General features: G+C 49.4%; 1 protein-coding gene across 1 annotated transcript in view; it reads right to left on the minus strand.

Moving 5' to 3' along the window:
- DIS3L2 (DIS3 like 3'-5' exoribonuclease 2) overlaps nt 1-11,007 on the minus strand; it is a 208,364-nt gene extending 197,357 nt beyond the window's left edge. The window contains exons 1-2 of the mRNA XM_068163904.1: nt 10,941-11,007; nt 7,227-7,946 (exon numbers count right to left, since the gene is read on the minus strand). Coding sequence (XP_068020005.1) covers nt 7,227-7,926 — 700 coding nt within the window. The 5' untranslated portion in view covers nt 7,927-7,946; nt 10,941-11,007. The remainder of the gene's footprint in view (nt 1-7,226; nt 7,947-10,940) is intronic.
- Between the last annotated feature and the right edge of the window lie 5,592 nt (nt 11,008-16,599).

Here is a 16,599-nt window from a genome sequence, read left to right on the forward strand (position 1 = left end):
TTCTTTCTGCTGTGGAAACCGCTTCTGCCCGCCAAGATCACGTGCCCGCGACACCATGCTTCCTCTTCCAAAACACCTCCAAGCATCCTGATGCTTGCAGGATTTTGACTTCAGCAGCTCAGGCAGTAATTGCAGTTTTATTCAATTCCTCAGCAGGGTTTGTGTTGTATGAATACTACAGGAGTGCAGGAGCCAAAGATACCATTCCAGGCTCTGAACTAAGGGCTGGTGACGAAACTCATTTAGTAGCAATAGACTAAAAGTTTATCAAAATAGTTACTGTGCTCCAGCTGCGCGCAGCAGCACAGTGGCGTTGTCAGGGAGGGGAAACAGCTCCTCTGGTTTTCAGGACTCTCTGTGAACCTGCTCCACCCTGCTTGTGACCTCCTAACTACCTACTCCGCCTGATGATTGTACTCCTCCAGGCTTCCATTCCTGCCTCAGGATATGGGTCAGGGCTGCTCATACTGCCCCTTCATCCTTCCCTCCTCCCAAACATACTTCCACAAAACCTTTTGCTCTTTCTTTTATCCAGCAACTACACTGTAAAAAGGCTTCTTCGAGATATTCAGGAAAAACACTTTTAAAACATAGTATTGTGGAAGTTTGGAGTAAGCAAGTTGCTCAAAGATCAGAGGAAGTCAAGCGGCTTTGAAAGACAAAATGCCTGATGGGAGGTGCTAATGTGCTGGAAGACATTAACAGCTGAAGAAATTAACAAACTGCTTTTAGATTCATACATATCCTGAAGTTACTCAGCATGCTGCAAAATAAGATCATTTGCTGATGGATTGTTCCCCATGCTGCTCATTCAGTGGAACAGGTACCCAATTCACAGTCTTGAGCACTGTGAGGGGAAAAATGCCTAAAGACACGGAAACTGAACAAAAATGCACTATTGGTGCAGGTTTGTATCTGTAGAAAGCCTGAAGTATTCTCCAAGGAATGACTTGCCCCATACATCTGTGTGGGCTGCAGCTACCAGTGTCAATGTTTTCCTTCAGCACCCTCAAAATTTTGGGGTTTATCACAGAAAACATCATTTTATGCAACAGATCCCAACATTTTGTTTTCCATCCTGCACCATCCAAGTTTCAACTCTCTGTAGCTCGAATTCCCCCACAAGAGGGAGTGAGGGATGTGCAGCCCACAGCATTTCATGGAGCTAGTTAGCAGGGGGACCTTGAGGTGGGAGGGCAAGAGATGAACACCAGCACATAGGACAGGGGAGGCAGAAGCTGGAGAGCAAGGCGGCAGCCACAGCCTGGAAAGGAGATGCAGTTGAAACCAGAGGCAAAGCATCTGTCCTACCTACCTGGGTACTCACGGTGAAGAAGACACTTCAGAGACTACCTGCACAACAAAGTCTCATGGATAGCAAAGAACAGAAGGCTTTTTCAGCTTAATTCCTGTTTGAACTATAGAATATTTCAGGGGTAGAATTTGTTATTCAGGGCTTTCAAATGTGCCCAGGAAAGCCCACATACCACAAGCCCTGGTAAAACCGTTCCAGTGGTCATTCACACTCACTGCTAAACTGCGCTGCATTTCAGGCCTGGATTTGTTTAGCCTCAAATGTGTTATATCATAATCTGCTCCGCTGAGTAGCCTATTACTGAACATCTGTTCTCCATGTAGGCAATTTACTGAAAGCTCCCTTCCCCCCAAGCATCTCCTTGATAACTAAAGCAGGGTTCCTCAAATCATTCACTCATGATCCCAGCGTTTTAATCTTTCCCGTGGTCGTCCTCTGAGTATTCCTCAATCCATCACCATTCGCCCCAAACAGAGGGCATCACCACAGGATACGACGCTCCAGAAGCGGTTTCTGCTGCTGTGCCAAAGACACACGCAGTCCGTACTCCATCTTCCAATTCCCAAGCTCATACATTACCCTTTTGGCCACATTTCACAGGAGGGGGGATGTTCAGCTGATTAATCCATCAAAAGCTTAAAACTTTATTCCAAGCTGTTGCTTCCCACACTGGGCTCCTCACACTGCTAGCATGGTTCTACACTGGCCCAATAAATAGACTTTGTTTTGTCCACCAAGTGGATCCAGACGGCTGCCAGTAACCACCCCCATTATTCAATGCTCCCTGTGGTCTCCAAGTCATCCAGAAAAACTTTCAATCCTACTTATGTGTTTTCTTCCTGATGACTGACAGATGTATTAAACAGCAGAGGGTCAGAGGATGACACTGCCGGAATCAGACACACCTGTTGGTAAGAATTCTCAGTTTACTGTTGCATTTAATTAGTTCAGCTAAACAGCTTTGAACCAGCAAACATGTCCTGTGGCTGTTATGCCAAGGTGCTAGCATCCATACTCAAACTCCTGATCTCATAAGAAGCTGACAACGAGGGAGCTCAACAAGACCTTTGTAGCCTAAACTGATGGCAAGGCACATTAAAACTAAAAATCAATTCAGCTCTTGTACCAGCCTATTATTTTCCTAAGACCAAAGTGACAGGCATAGGCACCTGAGCTACAGACTGGAGGCTAAAGAGAAGAGAAAAAAAGACAGCAGGTGAACAACAAGTGTTTCCACTAATGAGCATTACTACATGAGCAGTAGGTGGTGAAGGAAGCTCCTTCCTGGAGATGAAAGCTCTGCTGCCAAATGCAAGGGCTCCTGCTGCAGAACTCAATGCAGCTGCAGCACAGCATGCTCAGAACTCTGGCAAAGGGCATGGAGGACAGTTATTAGATCACATACAAAACCCACAGTCCCTGCGAGGCAGGACCTCATCTCCCCAAGAGAGGATACATCAGATATTAACTCACATGCTATAGCTGATGCTAGCCAAAAACATTAGTTGCACAAGATTCAGGAATGCAACACTTTTTTCTGTGAAAAGCAAGAGAGAAATTTATGTTTGTGATGATGTTGCTAAACCATTAGAAAAAGAAGCATCCTATTTTTCATGAGTTTCTCTGATGAGGCCATACAGTAAATCCAGTTTTCTCTCCTCTCCAGTATCTTATTACTATGATTAACGTCATCTAAGGAACATTACATTGGACCTGGCAAGGTTAGCTACTTTTTAAAGATTTCTACAGCAACCAACATTCTCCACTTACTGGGTTGGTTCTGTGGCCTTTGGTAGATTGCTGGCTCATATTTACTGGTGCCAGATGAGGAGATAACAGCATTCTTCAGTACTGAATTTCACCACGCAAGAACTGGAAGGCACGCCACTACAAAGCAGCATAATCTTAAATCCTTTCAAAAAAGAAAAGCAGAAGCTGTGGTTCTTCCCCCAAAGGTCCACACCTCCCCAGGAAACAAAGGCATTTACTGCAGTACCATAGAAAGACAAGACCCCCAAGATTTTACCATCTTGGTAAGGCTGCCATTTCTTGAGCAACTGTGCCCTTCACCCATGCAGCAAAACGATTCCAGGATACTTCCTTCACCTGTCCTGAACCTTTTAATGTCAGGGTTGCAGCCACAAACACAACACAACCATCCAACACCAATTGTTTTTAAAGCTGCCATGTTAAGCACCAGCCTGCTTGCCAGCAACACTCCTCCATGGAAGCTGCCCAAGTCGGTTAAGTACCACAGGCTGGGCAAAGCAATGCCAAGTGTCAGACAGATAATAAATCAGAAAAGGCCATGGAAATTTTACACCATTTCAGATGAGGCTTGCTGTTACCCAGAAACTGTCTGTTTCTACTCAGGGGGCATGCTGACCCTGACAGACGGGCAAAATGCCTCCATCATATCATAAACTCGTGAAGCTTTCAGTGAGAGGATCCTCAGGAGGCTCCCTTCCAGAGCTGACAGCAATGTTCTTCCCACAGAGGATGTCTGCTGATACACACAGGGATGATATCTCCAGCCCTGCAAAATCTGCACCTATTTCATAGCAAATCAGCCTTCACAAGCACCTTGCCTCACCCAAGCTTTCAGCATCAATAAAGCCCGCTCACTCACAGGTACTCCAGTTCCCAAGATCCTCTGAAATCAAGCATGGGCAGGAGATGGTGGTCCCAAAGACCATGCTGCACTCCACAGTTGGAGGACAGTTCTCTTCTGCAGATATCTGGTTTTTAGGCTTTCCAGCAGACTCAGAATGTGCCATCAAACAGCAACATTCCCTCAAAATCAGGTTGAGAGATGCACGTACTCAAAACTCAGCTGAAACCGAGCTGCCCCACATAAACCACGCAGCCCGGTCTAAACCACTTACTGACAAAGCCACTGCTTTATCACAGATAAATTTAAGATAAGTTCCACTTAGCAGCCATGCAAATCTCAACTACTACCATGTAACAGACAAAGAGGCAGTACTTCTGTCCTCAAGGAAAAGGGGGTTTTAAGCCCCTTTTATGACAGAAACATCAGTCAGCCTGAAAAGAGATTTTGATGACTAACTCTGGATTGAAGTGGGAAAACCTTTAGAGTCTTTGATCAAACCCGAAAAACAACCCTGGGGACTTTATGAAAGACTTTTGCTGGGGAAGTGTAACCAAATTTTAGCACCCAAAGAACCTAGGGGGATGGGGATTTAGGAGGAAATGACAAGAGGAAAATTGCATTAGATTCAAAACTATAAGCATCACATTTGAAGGTGGCCTTTTAGGATTGTTTTTTCGTCTCGTTGGGGTCCGAGAAGAAACTTCAGAACAGGAAACTTCATGGCAATTCTCCCTGCAGAGGTTTTAGTTGCCAAGAAAGAGGCAACAATCTGTGGAATGCACCTACAACCACCTTTGTCTTCCCAAATCCAAGACTGGTGATACCACTGAGTGAATCCAACCTGCAGTTCACTTCCACAACGACGTCAACATTTCAGACAAGGGCAATGGAGTTTGTTCACATTCAGCTCTCTTAACTGCAAAGTTTCCAATAATTAAGAAAAGCAGTTACTTTGTGGAACACCAGAGGATACTTCCATGGCCAAACTCCTAATCAAATGCTGTGAAATTACTTCTAACCCCCAAATCTTGTCTTGGGGCCTCACCATACAGAATAAAAAAAGGCAATGCTCGGTGCTTCTCATGGACAGCAATACAATCACTGGTGAACCACAGACCTCAGGGGCAGGTGCTAGAGGCTCCACAAACCACTCTACTTCGCCCCAAGGTCACAGAAACTGCTGCACCACTGAAAAGACATCAACAAGGACCTATTCCTTGATGCCCACAGCCTGCCCCAGGGCACTCAAAAGGTTTCTCAGCCATCCACATTGGCTTTCAGTTTCAGTTCTGTCAGCTTTGGGCTCACTGCAAACCTGACCATGGCTAAGCCTGAGCTGAAGAGCTGTTAAGAGGACAATGAAAAGAAGTAACAAAAAAAGAGAGATGCCTGGCTTTAAGATTAGCTCAAAGAGCCTTTTGGAAAGCCTACAACTGCCTGAACAGAGTTAATTTGTGAGGAAATGTCACCAGTGAAAAGATGATATGCTCACTGCTATGACAGAAGCAATTCCTGCTATCACTTTCACAAGCCTTGATTTAAACTGATGAAACCAGACACCTGCCCAGGCAAAACAATATGACTTACATCAGCATCAAGAGAGAAAGACAAGCTTTGGAGTGAGAAAATATTAATGTGGTACTGTGATGTATGAGTACTTATAACTAAGTGCTTGCATACTGTAAAATCTTCATTTCACTTAAACAAGAGCGCTAAAATGTATTCAAACTGAATAGGAGAACAACACATTTCCCTGAATCAAATGACATATTATTTCCCATTTCTTTCTCCCCAAGAAACTGTTTTCATGTCCTTGCAAGTGCTCTGGAGTGTAACCACTTTCAGCCACGCAGCAGGGTGGCTGGAGAGACAGAGAGAGAGGAAGAGAAAGGGTGTCACTGACAAGCAATTAATTTTCCAATAATCTTTCCCACAGTGTGAGTTTTCTACCTGGGAGGTCAAATATGGTTTTTACACTAAACAAGCAACTAGTTTTCTGCTCCCAATTAGAGCAGGAGGGACCTGTGAGTGCTCACTTTTGACAGCCAGGGTATTGTACACTAACATCCATGTAGCTCCTACAATCTTCATGGCTACGCACTATAAGCCTTCTAGACTCTCCATAACTGCTCTTCCCTACTCTCCAAAAGCTGAAAGGTAAAAAGTAGCCAAGTCCATTATAATAGGCTAGCATAATAAACAGTATTACAAAGAAGCATGCAAAAAATTCCCTCCCAAAACATCAAGCCCATCCACAACTTTGAGCAAAATCTGCTCGCGTTAAATCTCTAACCCTGATCTGCCATGCAGGAACCGAGGAAAATGTACCAACTTCAGCACATGATCTACTGCCACAGCCTCAAAAACACCATAAATCCTGAAACAAGCACATTCCTTGCCACTCAAGTGATAGGGCACAGTTTTATAAGATTGATTTAGTTAAACATTTACTTGATTTCCAACTCAAGAGCTGTGATAGGCCTCAGGCCCGTCTTACCCAGCTGCGAAATCGATCTCTTTTCTGCTTGTTACAGAGAATTTAATACGGTGACATTTATGAGCTCCTCCAGTAGTAGCTCATAAGATCAGCCTGTTCAAGTATTTCACCATAAATCACCTTCAGAGGAAGTTTTAACCCATGATACTGAGAGGCCAAATTTAAACTGCCTGGCTTCTGTTGCTTGTTGATGCTGTGTGTGGGGAGTGAGGGCTGGGTGTTAATTTATCTCTGTGAGCGGGCTTTTTGTCTTGAGACATGTTCACTTTACTACTGCAAGATGTGGTCTCTTTGTCACTGACAGCAAAATTTACTGGAGCCAACACTCTGTGTCAGGAATTAGATATTACACAGGCAGCTCAGTCCCTGAGTGTTAGACAGACTTGGACGCTCTGCAAAGGCAAACCAGCACTACAGATCCAAAGAGGCAATGCAGACAAAAGCATGACTCTACCCCGAGCCAGCTCAGATCCAGCAGTCTTATTAATTTGGACTCTACACCACAGAAATTAGGCTCTCCTAGTCTTAAACTGATCCTGGAAGCAATACAGCCACATTCAGAGAGCTTAGGCCAGGGGATTAGGTCCTGCCAGCACCAAGCTGGCTCCACATGAAGCCATTTGAACATGCTGGATGGCTTACTTGTAAATCAGGACAAAGCCACCCATAGGTAACTAAGGGCTGACAAACTTGGACAGAGTAGAACTGGCTTATGTTCACTCACTCACGGCTAAAACATCACATTCAATTCCCCAGTAACTGTAGAAAATGGACCAAACAGGTCATTAGTGTGAGCTCACCTGGGACTTGACCAGGAAACAAGTGACTGTTTTTCCTGGCATTTACAGCCAGCACATCCTCAGTAAACTGCTCAGTCAACAAGTGTCCAGCTGCTGTGTCTGTATTGGCAGGACATCTGCCTCGTTTCTTATGCTTCTTCTTCCACATGTCCTCCTCCTCCTTTTCATCAGAACCAGAGGACTTTTGCAGAGATGCATGGTGTCTCAGGCTGTTTGATACTCTCCCACCCAGGGCATCACTCATATTTAACAAATCAGGTGCAGCTCCATGTGAATGGATGGAATGGTCTTCCTCCACATCCAAGTCCCCCCCTGGACCAGTGACACCTCTTTTTTTATGAGGACATCTATTGAGGGCAGTTTGGAAAGTCTCATTTTCAAATCCTCCAGGCAAGGGCTGCTCCAGGTGAGATGTTCTGACCGGTGAGTAGCTGTGCATATTCAACCCATTCCTGGGTGGACTATCCTTCACCAGGCCTCTCCTCAGAGGTGGGTCAAGATCTGAGCTGGGGTCACTGGTGCTGCTCTCTTCCAGCTGCATCTTCTGCGCAATGTGATTCAGATAGGACCGGAACCGGCCGCTGTGGTGCTTCTGCACAAGCCTCGCGTAAGCGTTCTTCTGGGCAGCCGCAGCCTTGCTCGTTCCCTCTTTGGCACCTTGGGCAGAAGCAGCGTTTCTCGTATGCCCCAGCTGATCCATGGTGTAGTAAAAGGGCCAAACTTCAGGGTTGTAAATAGACATAGGGGGGGAAAAAATGTTATTTTCTTGAAACAAAGCATCAGAATAACTGATTACACTAAAAGACACCAAAGTGTACCCCACTGGGTGAGTCACCCCACCGGGGGAATGGGTTTCATGATGTACTCAACAGCTGCCCTGCACCAAACCCCTGTCAGTGACCTAGGAGTGGTTGTGGTCCACATGCAAGTGGCATTATTGTCACAAGGCTGGTGCCCCAAATACAAAGGAATTCTTCAATCTGCTCTTCCTTGCCTTTGAAAAAGTCAGATCCATTACAGCAGTAACTGACAGACTGCATGAGACACCTCAGTTCAGCAGCTATCAGAAGCAAAATGTAGTGCCTAACCTAGTCTTCAGAAACAACTGCATCCTTAGTGTAAGTGGCTCAGTGATGCAGTAAAAAGCATACACTGCCTGTAACTTCCCTCCCACAATGACTGCCACTTATGGATTATATAGGACATTTGCTTTAAAATGCAAGAATAACCAATTCAGCTTGTCATTCTTGTCATAAACTCACTCCCAGTGCAATGGGGAATAGAATAGAATAGACCAGACCAGGTTGGGAGAGACCTTTGAGATCATCAAGTCCAATCTATCATCCAACACTATCTAATCAGCTAAACCATGGCACCAAGCCTCCATCCAGTCTCCTCCTAAACCCCTCCAGTGATGGTGACTCCACCACCTCCCCAGGCAGCACATTCCAATGGCCAATCACTCTTTCTGAGAAAAACTTCTTCCTAACATCTAGCCTAAACCTCCCCTGGCACAGCTTGACACTGTGTCCTCTTGTCCTGGTGCTGGCCACCCAGGAAATGAGACCAACCCCCACCTGGCTACATCCTCCCTTCAGGCAGTTGTAGACAGCAAGAAGGTGGTCTCTGAGCCTCCTCTTCTCCAGGCTAAGCAACCCCAGCTCCTTCAGCCCCTCCTCATAGAGCTTGTGCTCCAAACCCCTCACAAGCTTTGTTGCTCTACTCCCTAGCACAAGTAACTATCTCGCAAGAGCTCATAATTTTTAGTGATTGAGACACACTGGCTGCCACTCCTTCCAGTGCCAGTTTCTGTAGATGGTGTCAGGCCTCCACCTTTACTGCATGAGTGCAGAACTTAAGTAGATCAAGCAGCTTTCCATCCTTTTTTCAGCATCTGTAGCCTTTGAGGTTTTGGACCAAAACTATCTAGTTACTTATCCTCAGCTACCATTAAGGTAAATTAGAAGTACAGACAGGACATAGCAATGATTTTTGCTGTATGTATCAATCACAAAGGAATAAATATATATATATATACACACACACACAAATAATGGAGCTCAGTACAAGTGCTGTCTTCTGTGGCTTTTCATATAAATGCCTTTTTTTTCCCCCCCTTCAAGACATATCTGAAGCCAAACAGCTTCATTTCATCTCAGCTGGTACATTCAGAACTGCAGGGTTCACAGTCATCTTTTTTATGCCAGAACTGAGGGTCACTGAACTTTAAGCTAAAATAAAGGATACTGCCCATTAAACCTCCCTCTTCACTCCTCTAAGACCAGAGGTGTTGGTAGAGCAGAATACAGAGCTCAGCAGAAGAGAAACTTATATCCCCTTCAATATTCCCACCATGGCTGGAGTTTTTCTCCAGCCTTACCCTCTTCTCCCTTCTGCTGCAGGTGCACAAAGGATACGCACCCAGGCGGTCTCCTCTGTGCACACACTGCCTGGGGATGGGGCATCATCCAGGGACTAAGGACTCCAGAGCCAGCTAGTCAGAGTGGCTGCTCCAGCCATTTCAGAGCAACAACACATGCTGCAGTGGGATTTACTTATGTAGCTGAGCACTGATGTGAACAGGCTTCACAATACGAAGTAAAAATTCTAAATCCCTGAAAAAATAGGGAAAATTCTTTGTGTGGTTTGTGATTCCTCTTCCTAAGATTTTCCATTAGCATTGGCCAATAGCTCAACTCTTCTAACAGACTGACCTGCTACAGTGCTATTACAAAAGCCTCACACGGGTAGATTTACAGCAAGCTCTTTCAACGTCACCTTCTCCCACTGCCAAGTCAACAGAAGTAGATAACATTTCTAAGAGGCAGCAAGGCCACTCTCCAAACACTGATTCCAGGATACAGGAGCTTGACACCTTTATTTACAAGTAAAGAATAAACATTCACACCTCGCCTCCATGATAATTTCTGCAACTTTAATCAAGTCAGCAACTGGAGCAGAGACGAAAAAAAGAAGGAAAAAAAGAAAGGACACCTACAAGCCCCCACCCATCACAATTTCATCACTCTGCCGTGGGCAACCAGAAATCGACAGTTTCCTAATAGGCAGGGAGCAAAGGAAAGGCAGAGGAGAGTACCAAGGTACACAGACGTTGCCTCCCCCACTAGATGGGCCAGCGATGTTTGTGACTGAAACGCCAGAAAGAAAGCACGAAGGGCTGAAAATGGCTTAGCCAGGTCCTGGAGGAAAACTGTCCCTGTTGTTTGCACACGACGGTTTGTGAGGAGAGGCAATGGCCTTCATTCTCAGCCTGGCACCACGGTAGACACAGCGTTCTGGGGGTGTCCAGCCCCCCCAGCCAGTAGTGAGGGTTCACGCACCCGCTCCAGCGCCAGCAGCAAGACCGGGAGCGGAGCTGGAGGGCCTCCCCCCCAACCCTCGGGACCAGGGCAACCCAAAGGCAGCCTTTCGCCTGCTGCCTCCCCTGCCAGGAGCCAACGCCAGCACTCTCACTCGGAGTACCCCCTACCCTCTCAGCCTGGGCTACCACTCCCCCTTCTGCAGCGCCCCAAGCAGGAGCTAATAATGACCGAAGAGAACCAGTAAACAACCGGGTTCAGCGCCCCGTCACGGCAGCAGTAGGACAGGGCCTGACTGCTGCTGGGACCAGCCAGGGAGCCGCTCCCTACCCCCAGCCCAGGACCCCAGCACTGCGTTCGCGAAGGGAACAGCAAGCTCAACCCCACCACTCACCGGCCGCACCACTCCCCCACTGCGCTGCTCCGCGCCGGTTTAAAAGTCCCTGCGCCCCCAACGTCCACTTCCGGGTCAGAGGCTGCTACGGGCCGCGGTAGGACCCAGAAGGCCTCACGCGAAGCGCTCAACCCACACCCCTTGCTGGTAAAGCCGCAGCTGCCGCTTGTGCCTCTCCCAGCACCGCCAGGCTGCCTTTAGTGACACACAGCGGGCCGTCATCTGTGGGTTCCTTTGCACAGCGCAGGACACAGTCCGGACCTGGGGAAGGGTCCTGTGAGGGAGACCCCAGAAAGAGGGCGCACAGGGTGTCCCAGAAGGGAACAGGGTGGCTCGGTGCAGGCAGGCTGCCCCCGCCCTGCTCACTGCAGAAGAAAATGTTTCCCGCTGGCAGGTCCCGCGGGTCCCCATGAGTAAGGAAGCCTCCCGACAGGGTTCAGGCTGGTTCTGGGCCCCTGTTTTGCTCAGTCCCAACAGGTGAGGGCAGGGAGGCTGGCCAGGCTGGCCCTTCTGGCGGGGTCCTCATGAGGCCAAGGTGCTGCAGGGACGTGGGAGGCAGGAGGTGTTGCCACCACAGCAAAACAGGCTGTCCTCAGCCTGAGGGTTTGCAGACACCTGGGTCCCTGGGTTTTGCGGACACTCCCCCTTGCCAGCCGCAGCCAGCTGAGGTCTCTCTGATGGCTTGGTCCAGTTCACTGCCAGCACTTCTTCAGCTAAAGTTTCTGGCCAGAGAGGTGAAGATAGCATTGTTTAGCCAAGGAAGGCTCCTCCAAGACTTGCACAGTCTCATCTTTATTACAGAGGAGAGCAGATTTCTGGGCTCCTGTTTTCTGAGCTCTTGACACTCCTCTAGCACTGGAGGTTGGGCACAAGGCAACCTGCTGACGCTCCAGCCTGCCTGTGCCACAGCAGCCACATAGTAACCAACTCGCAGTGCTGACCCTTGATGACCTAACCTCTGCCAGGATAAACCAAAGCCTTCACATCAGAGGGTGACATTAAAGCATGAGACCAGAGTTAGGAGCTGGCTGTTTTACTCCTTGCTCTTTTGTGACTGCAAACCTCCCATGGGGCTTTATTTCAGAGCCAGATCCAGGGTCTGGCTGACTGGGAGTAGGTGGCTTGGTCATCCTGATGATACCTGCACACTCAGGCTGAGTTTGCCAAAGAACTTCAACCAGAAGAAAAACTGGAGAGCAATAAACTGGCCTCATGGTACCCCCAGTCAACCTTGTTTGAGTTATCTGCTTGAAGCAGCCCCTCAGGGGGTGGAAGAAGGGCCCAAAGGGACTGGTGTTTCCAAGAGGGGCTCTGATGGGGAAAGGCTCTGTTCAGTCTTCACTTTGGCAGGAACATGGGTCTGAGCAGGCCATCTGTGCTGCCTTTTCACTTAGGATAGGGAAGACACCTGCCCCCCCATGATGCTTGTTCCTCATCCTGCAGGTCAATGTCCGCAGTGCCTTGCACTGATCACCTCTAAAGACCATGAGGACGTGTTTGCACAGTGTGTATCATCACCTGTGGCTGCCAGCCTCTCCTAGATACAAACCAGCCCTAAGGCCATGCTCCCAGCCAGAACTGCTGAGCAGTCATGAAGCTGTGGCAAGCCCCCTGCCAGACTGCTCCAACTTTGGCCTTCAGTGTAGTCAAGGAGCTGCCCTGAGAAAGCAAGTTTTTTGCTGTGGGACCAAGGGCAGCAAGGACAGACCTGCCTGCATAATGACAGTCACATCTCCCCAAGTGCTGTTTGAACAGCCCGTGGATTGGACCACTACACTCTGTGCTGGGTTAGGAACTGGCTGGAGGGCCGGGCCCAGAGAGTGGTAGTGAATGGTGCCACATCCAGCTGGAGGCCAGTCACCAGTGGTGTCCCCCAGGGATCAGTGCTGGGCCCTGTCCTCTTCAACATATTCATCGATGATCTGGATGAAGGGGTAGAGTCAGTCATCAGCAAGTTTGCAGATGACACAAAGTTGGGGGCAGATGTTAGTCAGTTAGAGGGTAGAAAGGCTCTGCAGAGGGACCTCGACCGACTGGACAGATGGGCAGAGTCCAATGGGATGGCATTCAACAAGTCCAAGTGCCGAGTGCTGCACTTTGGCTACGGCAATCCCATGCAGAGCTATAGGCTGGGGTCAGAGTGGCTGGAGAGCTCCCAAACAGAGAGGGGCCTGGGTGTGCTGATCGACAGCCACCTGAATATGAGCCAGCAGTGTGCCCAGGTGGCCAGGAGGGCCAATAGCATCCTGGCCTGCATTAGGAACAGTGTGGCCAGCAGGAGCAGGGGGGTCATAGTGCCCCTGTACTCTGCTTTGGTTAGGCCACACCTTGAGTACTGTGTCCAGTTCTGGGCCCCTCAGTTTAAAAAAGACATCGAAACACTTGAGCGTGTCCAGAGAAGGGCAACAAGGCTGGGGAGAGGCCTTGAGCACAAGCCCTGTGAGGAGAGGCTGAAGGAGCTGGGATTGTTTAGCCTGGAGAGGAGGAGGCTCAGGGGTGACCTGATTGCCCTCTACAACTACCTGAAAGGTGGTTGTAGCCAGGAAGGGGTTGGCCTCTTCTCCCAGGCGACCAGCACCAGAACAAGGGGACACAGTCTCAAGCTGCGCCAGGGGAGGTTTAGACTCGAGGTGAGGAGGAAGTTCTTCACCGAGCGAGTCATTCATCATTGGAACAGGTTGCCCAGGGAGGTGGTTGAGTCATCGACCCTGGAGGCGTTCAAGGGGAGATTGGACGTGGCACTTGGTGCCATGGTCTAGTCATGGGGTCTGTGTTGATAGGTTGGACTCGATGATCCTCGAGGTCCTTTCCAACCTAAGTGATACTGTGATACTGTGATACTGTGAACAGAGCCACCAGTCACACAGCAGCTGGTCCCTCCCAGCCTCGAAGGGAGGGTGGGTGCCACCTGCAGCTGGCCTCAAGGGGAGCATGGCCAGGTGGAATCATCCTTTCAGTGGAAGGGTGCATGCTCCCCGCTTGCTCCTGCTCTCCCATCTGCTGATATAGAGAGGTGTTTGACTTCTGCTCTGCTAAAGCGCAGTCATGGCACATCCCCAGCTGTGCAAGACTAGCCCATGCAAGAAGTGAGGAGCTCACTTTTCTGGTAGAATGGGACAAGGGGGATGAGCTTCCCAGGCCCACTGTCCCCTGCCCTGTGCCAGGCAGGTGGGAGCAGCAGTTCCTCTTCATGCTTCAAGTACAGACGTTCCTCTGCACTAGTTCATCACCCTGGGAGCTTGGCCAGGCTCCCTTCTGCACCAAGTGGTGCCACCAGCTGCAACACCTTCAGTATGCCCTGTTCTTTCCACAGGAGATGATAGATGGGGGCAGAAAGTGGGGAGGATTCTGTGTTTGGTAGCACCACTGCCAGCACTGGGTCCTGTGGTATCATGAGAGAGATACAGCTCCACAACTGGATACCTCCATCAACCATGCCTCCTGCCTCCAGCTGAGCCCTTGCTGCACAAAAGGCTGTGAGCGTCAGCATCTTGGCAGAGTGTTTCTCAGATCTCTTCTCCCGGTAGTTGCCAAGGATCAGGAAATCTGGTCTGGTCCATGCGGCAGAGTCTTCGTTTGTGCCCCCTTTGCTCTGCCTCATCCCTGACCCAGACAAACAAGATCTATCAAATACATGTCGCATTTCCAGCACCCTGTGGGCACACGGCAGGTCCCTGTGTGGCCAGGACCAGCTGCACGCCCGTCCTTCGCACCCTGTGAAAGAGGCTACGTGCAAACGTGACAACAAGCTGGTGCCTCAGACAGGATCTCACCAAACATAATCCCTCTCAGGGAAGGGCTGGGGTGCTTCACTCTCACCTTTGGCTCCATCTTCCATCCACACTGTCCCCATGGCTGCTGAGCGGGCAGGAGCAGTCACCCCACTGCTGCTTCCACGACCCTCTATGACAGCTCATGGGCTTTCTAAGATGGAATGGGTCCATGGGCAGATTTTTCCCCTGTGTTCTCGTTTCCTGGGGTCCTGTAGCAGCAAGCCCAGTCCAGTGTCCCAGCTTGCTTTCCCACAAAGGATTATCTCTCTATCTTCCCCCAGGCAGTAACTGGTAGCTGCTCCCCAACGTTGGAGGCTGGAACGTGTTGTGGCACCTCAGCTGAGGCGGGATCACCGCGTGGCTCCTTGGCCAGGAGCACCGTGCTTACGAAGGCTTTGGCTTCTCTGCTTGTGGTTTCAGTGAGGAGCAGGGGCCCGCCCGGTGCTCGTTTACATCAGTGTTAATCAGTGAGTGACTGGCCAAAGGGCTGGAGCCGCCCCGAGGTGACTCAACAAGGGGAACCCTGGATGGGAGCAGAGCAGTTCCTCTGACGCTGCCATCCACTTCCTGCAGCCCACCCTGTGTGAACTGACACTGCACATGGAAATGTCACCCTGCCGGCCTGAATGTTTTCTCTTGTTGGTACAGAATGTTTTGGGCTGCAGGCCATGGCAGGGGGATGGAGGGCAGTGGGGTGCTGTGCCTCTGCCTCTCTGCTTTTGGCCAGAGGATAGACCCACATGGCATGAGGATGTGCTCAAAGGCAGAGCAAGGCCTTGGGTTTGCCTCTGAGCACCCTTGGAAATGTCTTGATTGCAGCAGCAGCACCCAGAGTTAGGCCAGAGTCTTGCTGGGTTTGATATTGCTCAGGCACTGGGAGCTGTCAGGACACTTGACTTGAGGATACAAGCCATGCTTGGTAGGTACAGAGGGGAAGGAGACAGGTTTATTACTATAAATAAGCTGAACAAACATCTCTCTCAACAGTAGATACCCATCTGGTAACTGTGCCACAACACATGTGGTCTTGCCCCACCCATCCTTCAGCTCCAGTCTTCTCCTGAGCCCTCCATACCATTGGTTGGGAAACACACCACCCAGGATCAGGACTGATGGGTTCCCATCTCCTTCAGACACAGCAGCACCTGAAAGAATGCCTGAAGCTCACCTCAGCAAGGGAGAAGGTCTGTTTTGGTTGTATTTACCCCACAGAGAAAGGAATTACCATCCCCTAGCAGAGAGGGACAGGCAACCAAGAAAGAGATGAAGGAGACAGTGGAGAAAAAAAGGTGGGGTGCCAGGGTAGGACATTGAAGCAGCAGGGTTAGTGCTTTGCTCTTGATTTAACTGTGGTCTCATGGATTTGTCTCCCAGATACCTTCAAGTGTCTTGCACCCTAGCTATAGATGACCCAATCTCTTTTAAAACCCAGCCTTTAGTTTCCCTGCAGCCTCCTGCCTTGCCAGTGGCAAGACTGAGCCTCCCAAGGTGCTCAAAGTGAATTTGAATGATGAAGTTCTGAGGTCGCAGGGTACTGGGGCACCTCATGGGACACAGCTCCACAGGTCCCATCAAAAAACCCAGGCAGGCAGCTGCCCTGCATCTACCAAGCTTGTGCACAGAAGGACTGAGGGACAGAGGACAGGATGCACAGCACAGGGAATGTGCAATGAGTTCAAGCCCCATCTGAAGCCAACTGAAGGAGGTGGCAAAAGCATCTTCAAGGCAGGCTGGGACTAATGGGGTTAGGGGAATACAGCACCTCCCAGTCCTCCATTGCTGCCACGCAGTCCCCCTCCTCACACACATGAGATGGGATTTGAATAGCCCCCACGGGAGCCACTTTGAGGCTGCAGGCACACCAAGAGCAAGCAGGAAGTGAAGCT

The sequence above is a fragment of the Melanerpes formicivorus genome, unplaced genomic scaffold (genome assembly GCF_026170545.1).
Source record: "Melanerpes formicivorus ecotype bairdi unplaced genomic scaffold, bMelFor1.0.p_v2 SCAF_76, whole genome shotgun sequence".
Taxonomy (NCBI): domain Eukaryota; kingdom Metazoa; phylum Chordata; class Aves; order Piciformes; family Picidae; genus Melanerpes; species Melanerpes formicivorus.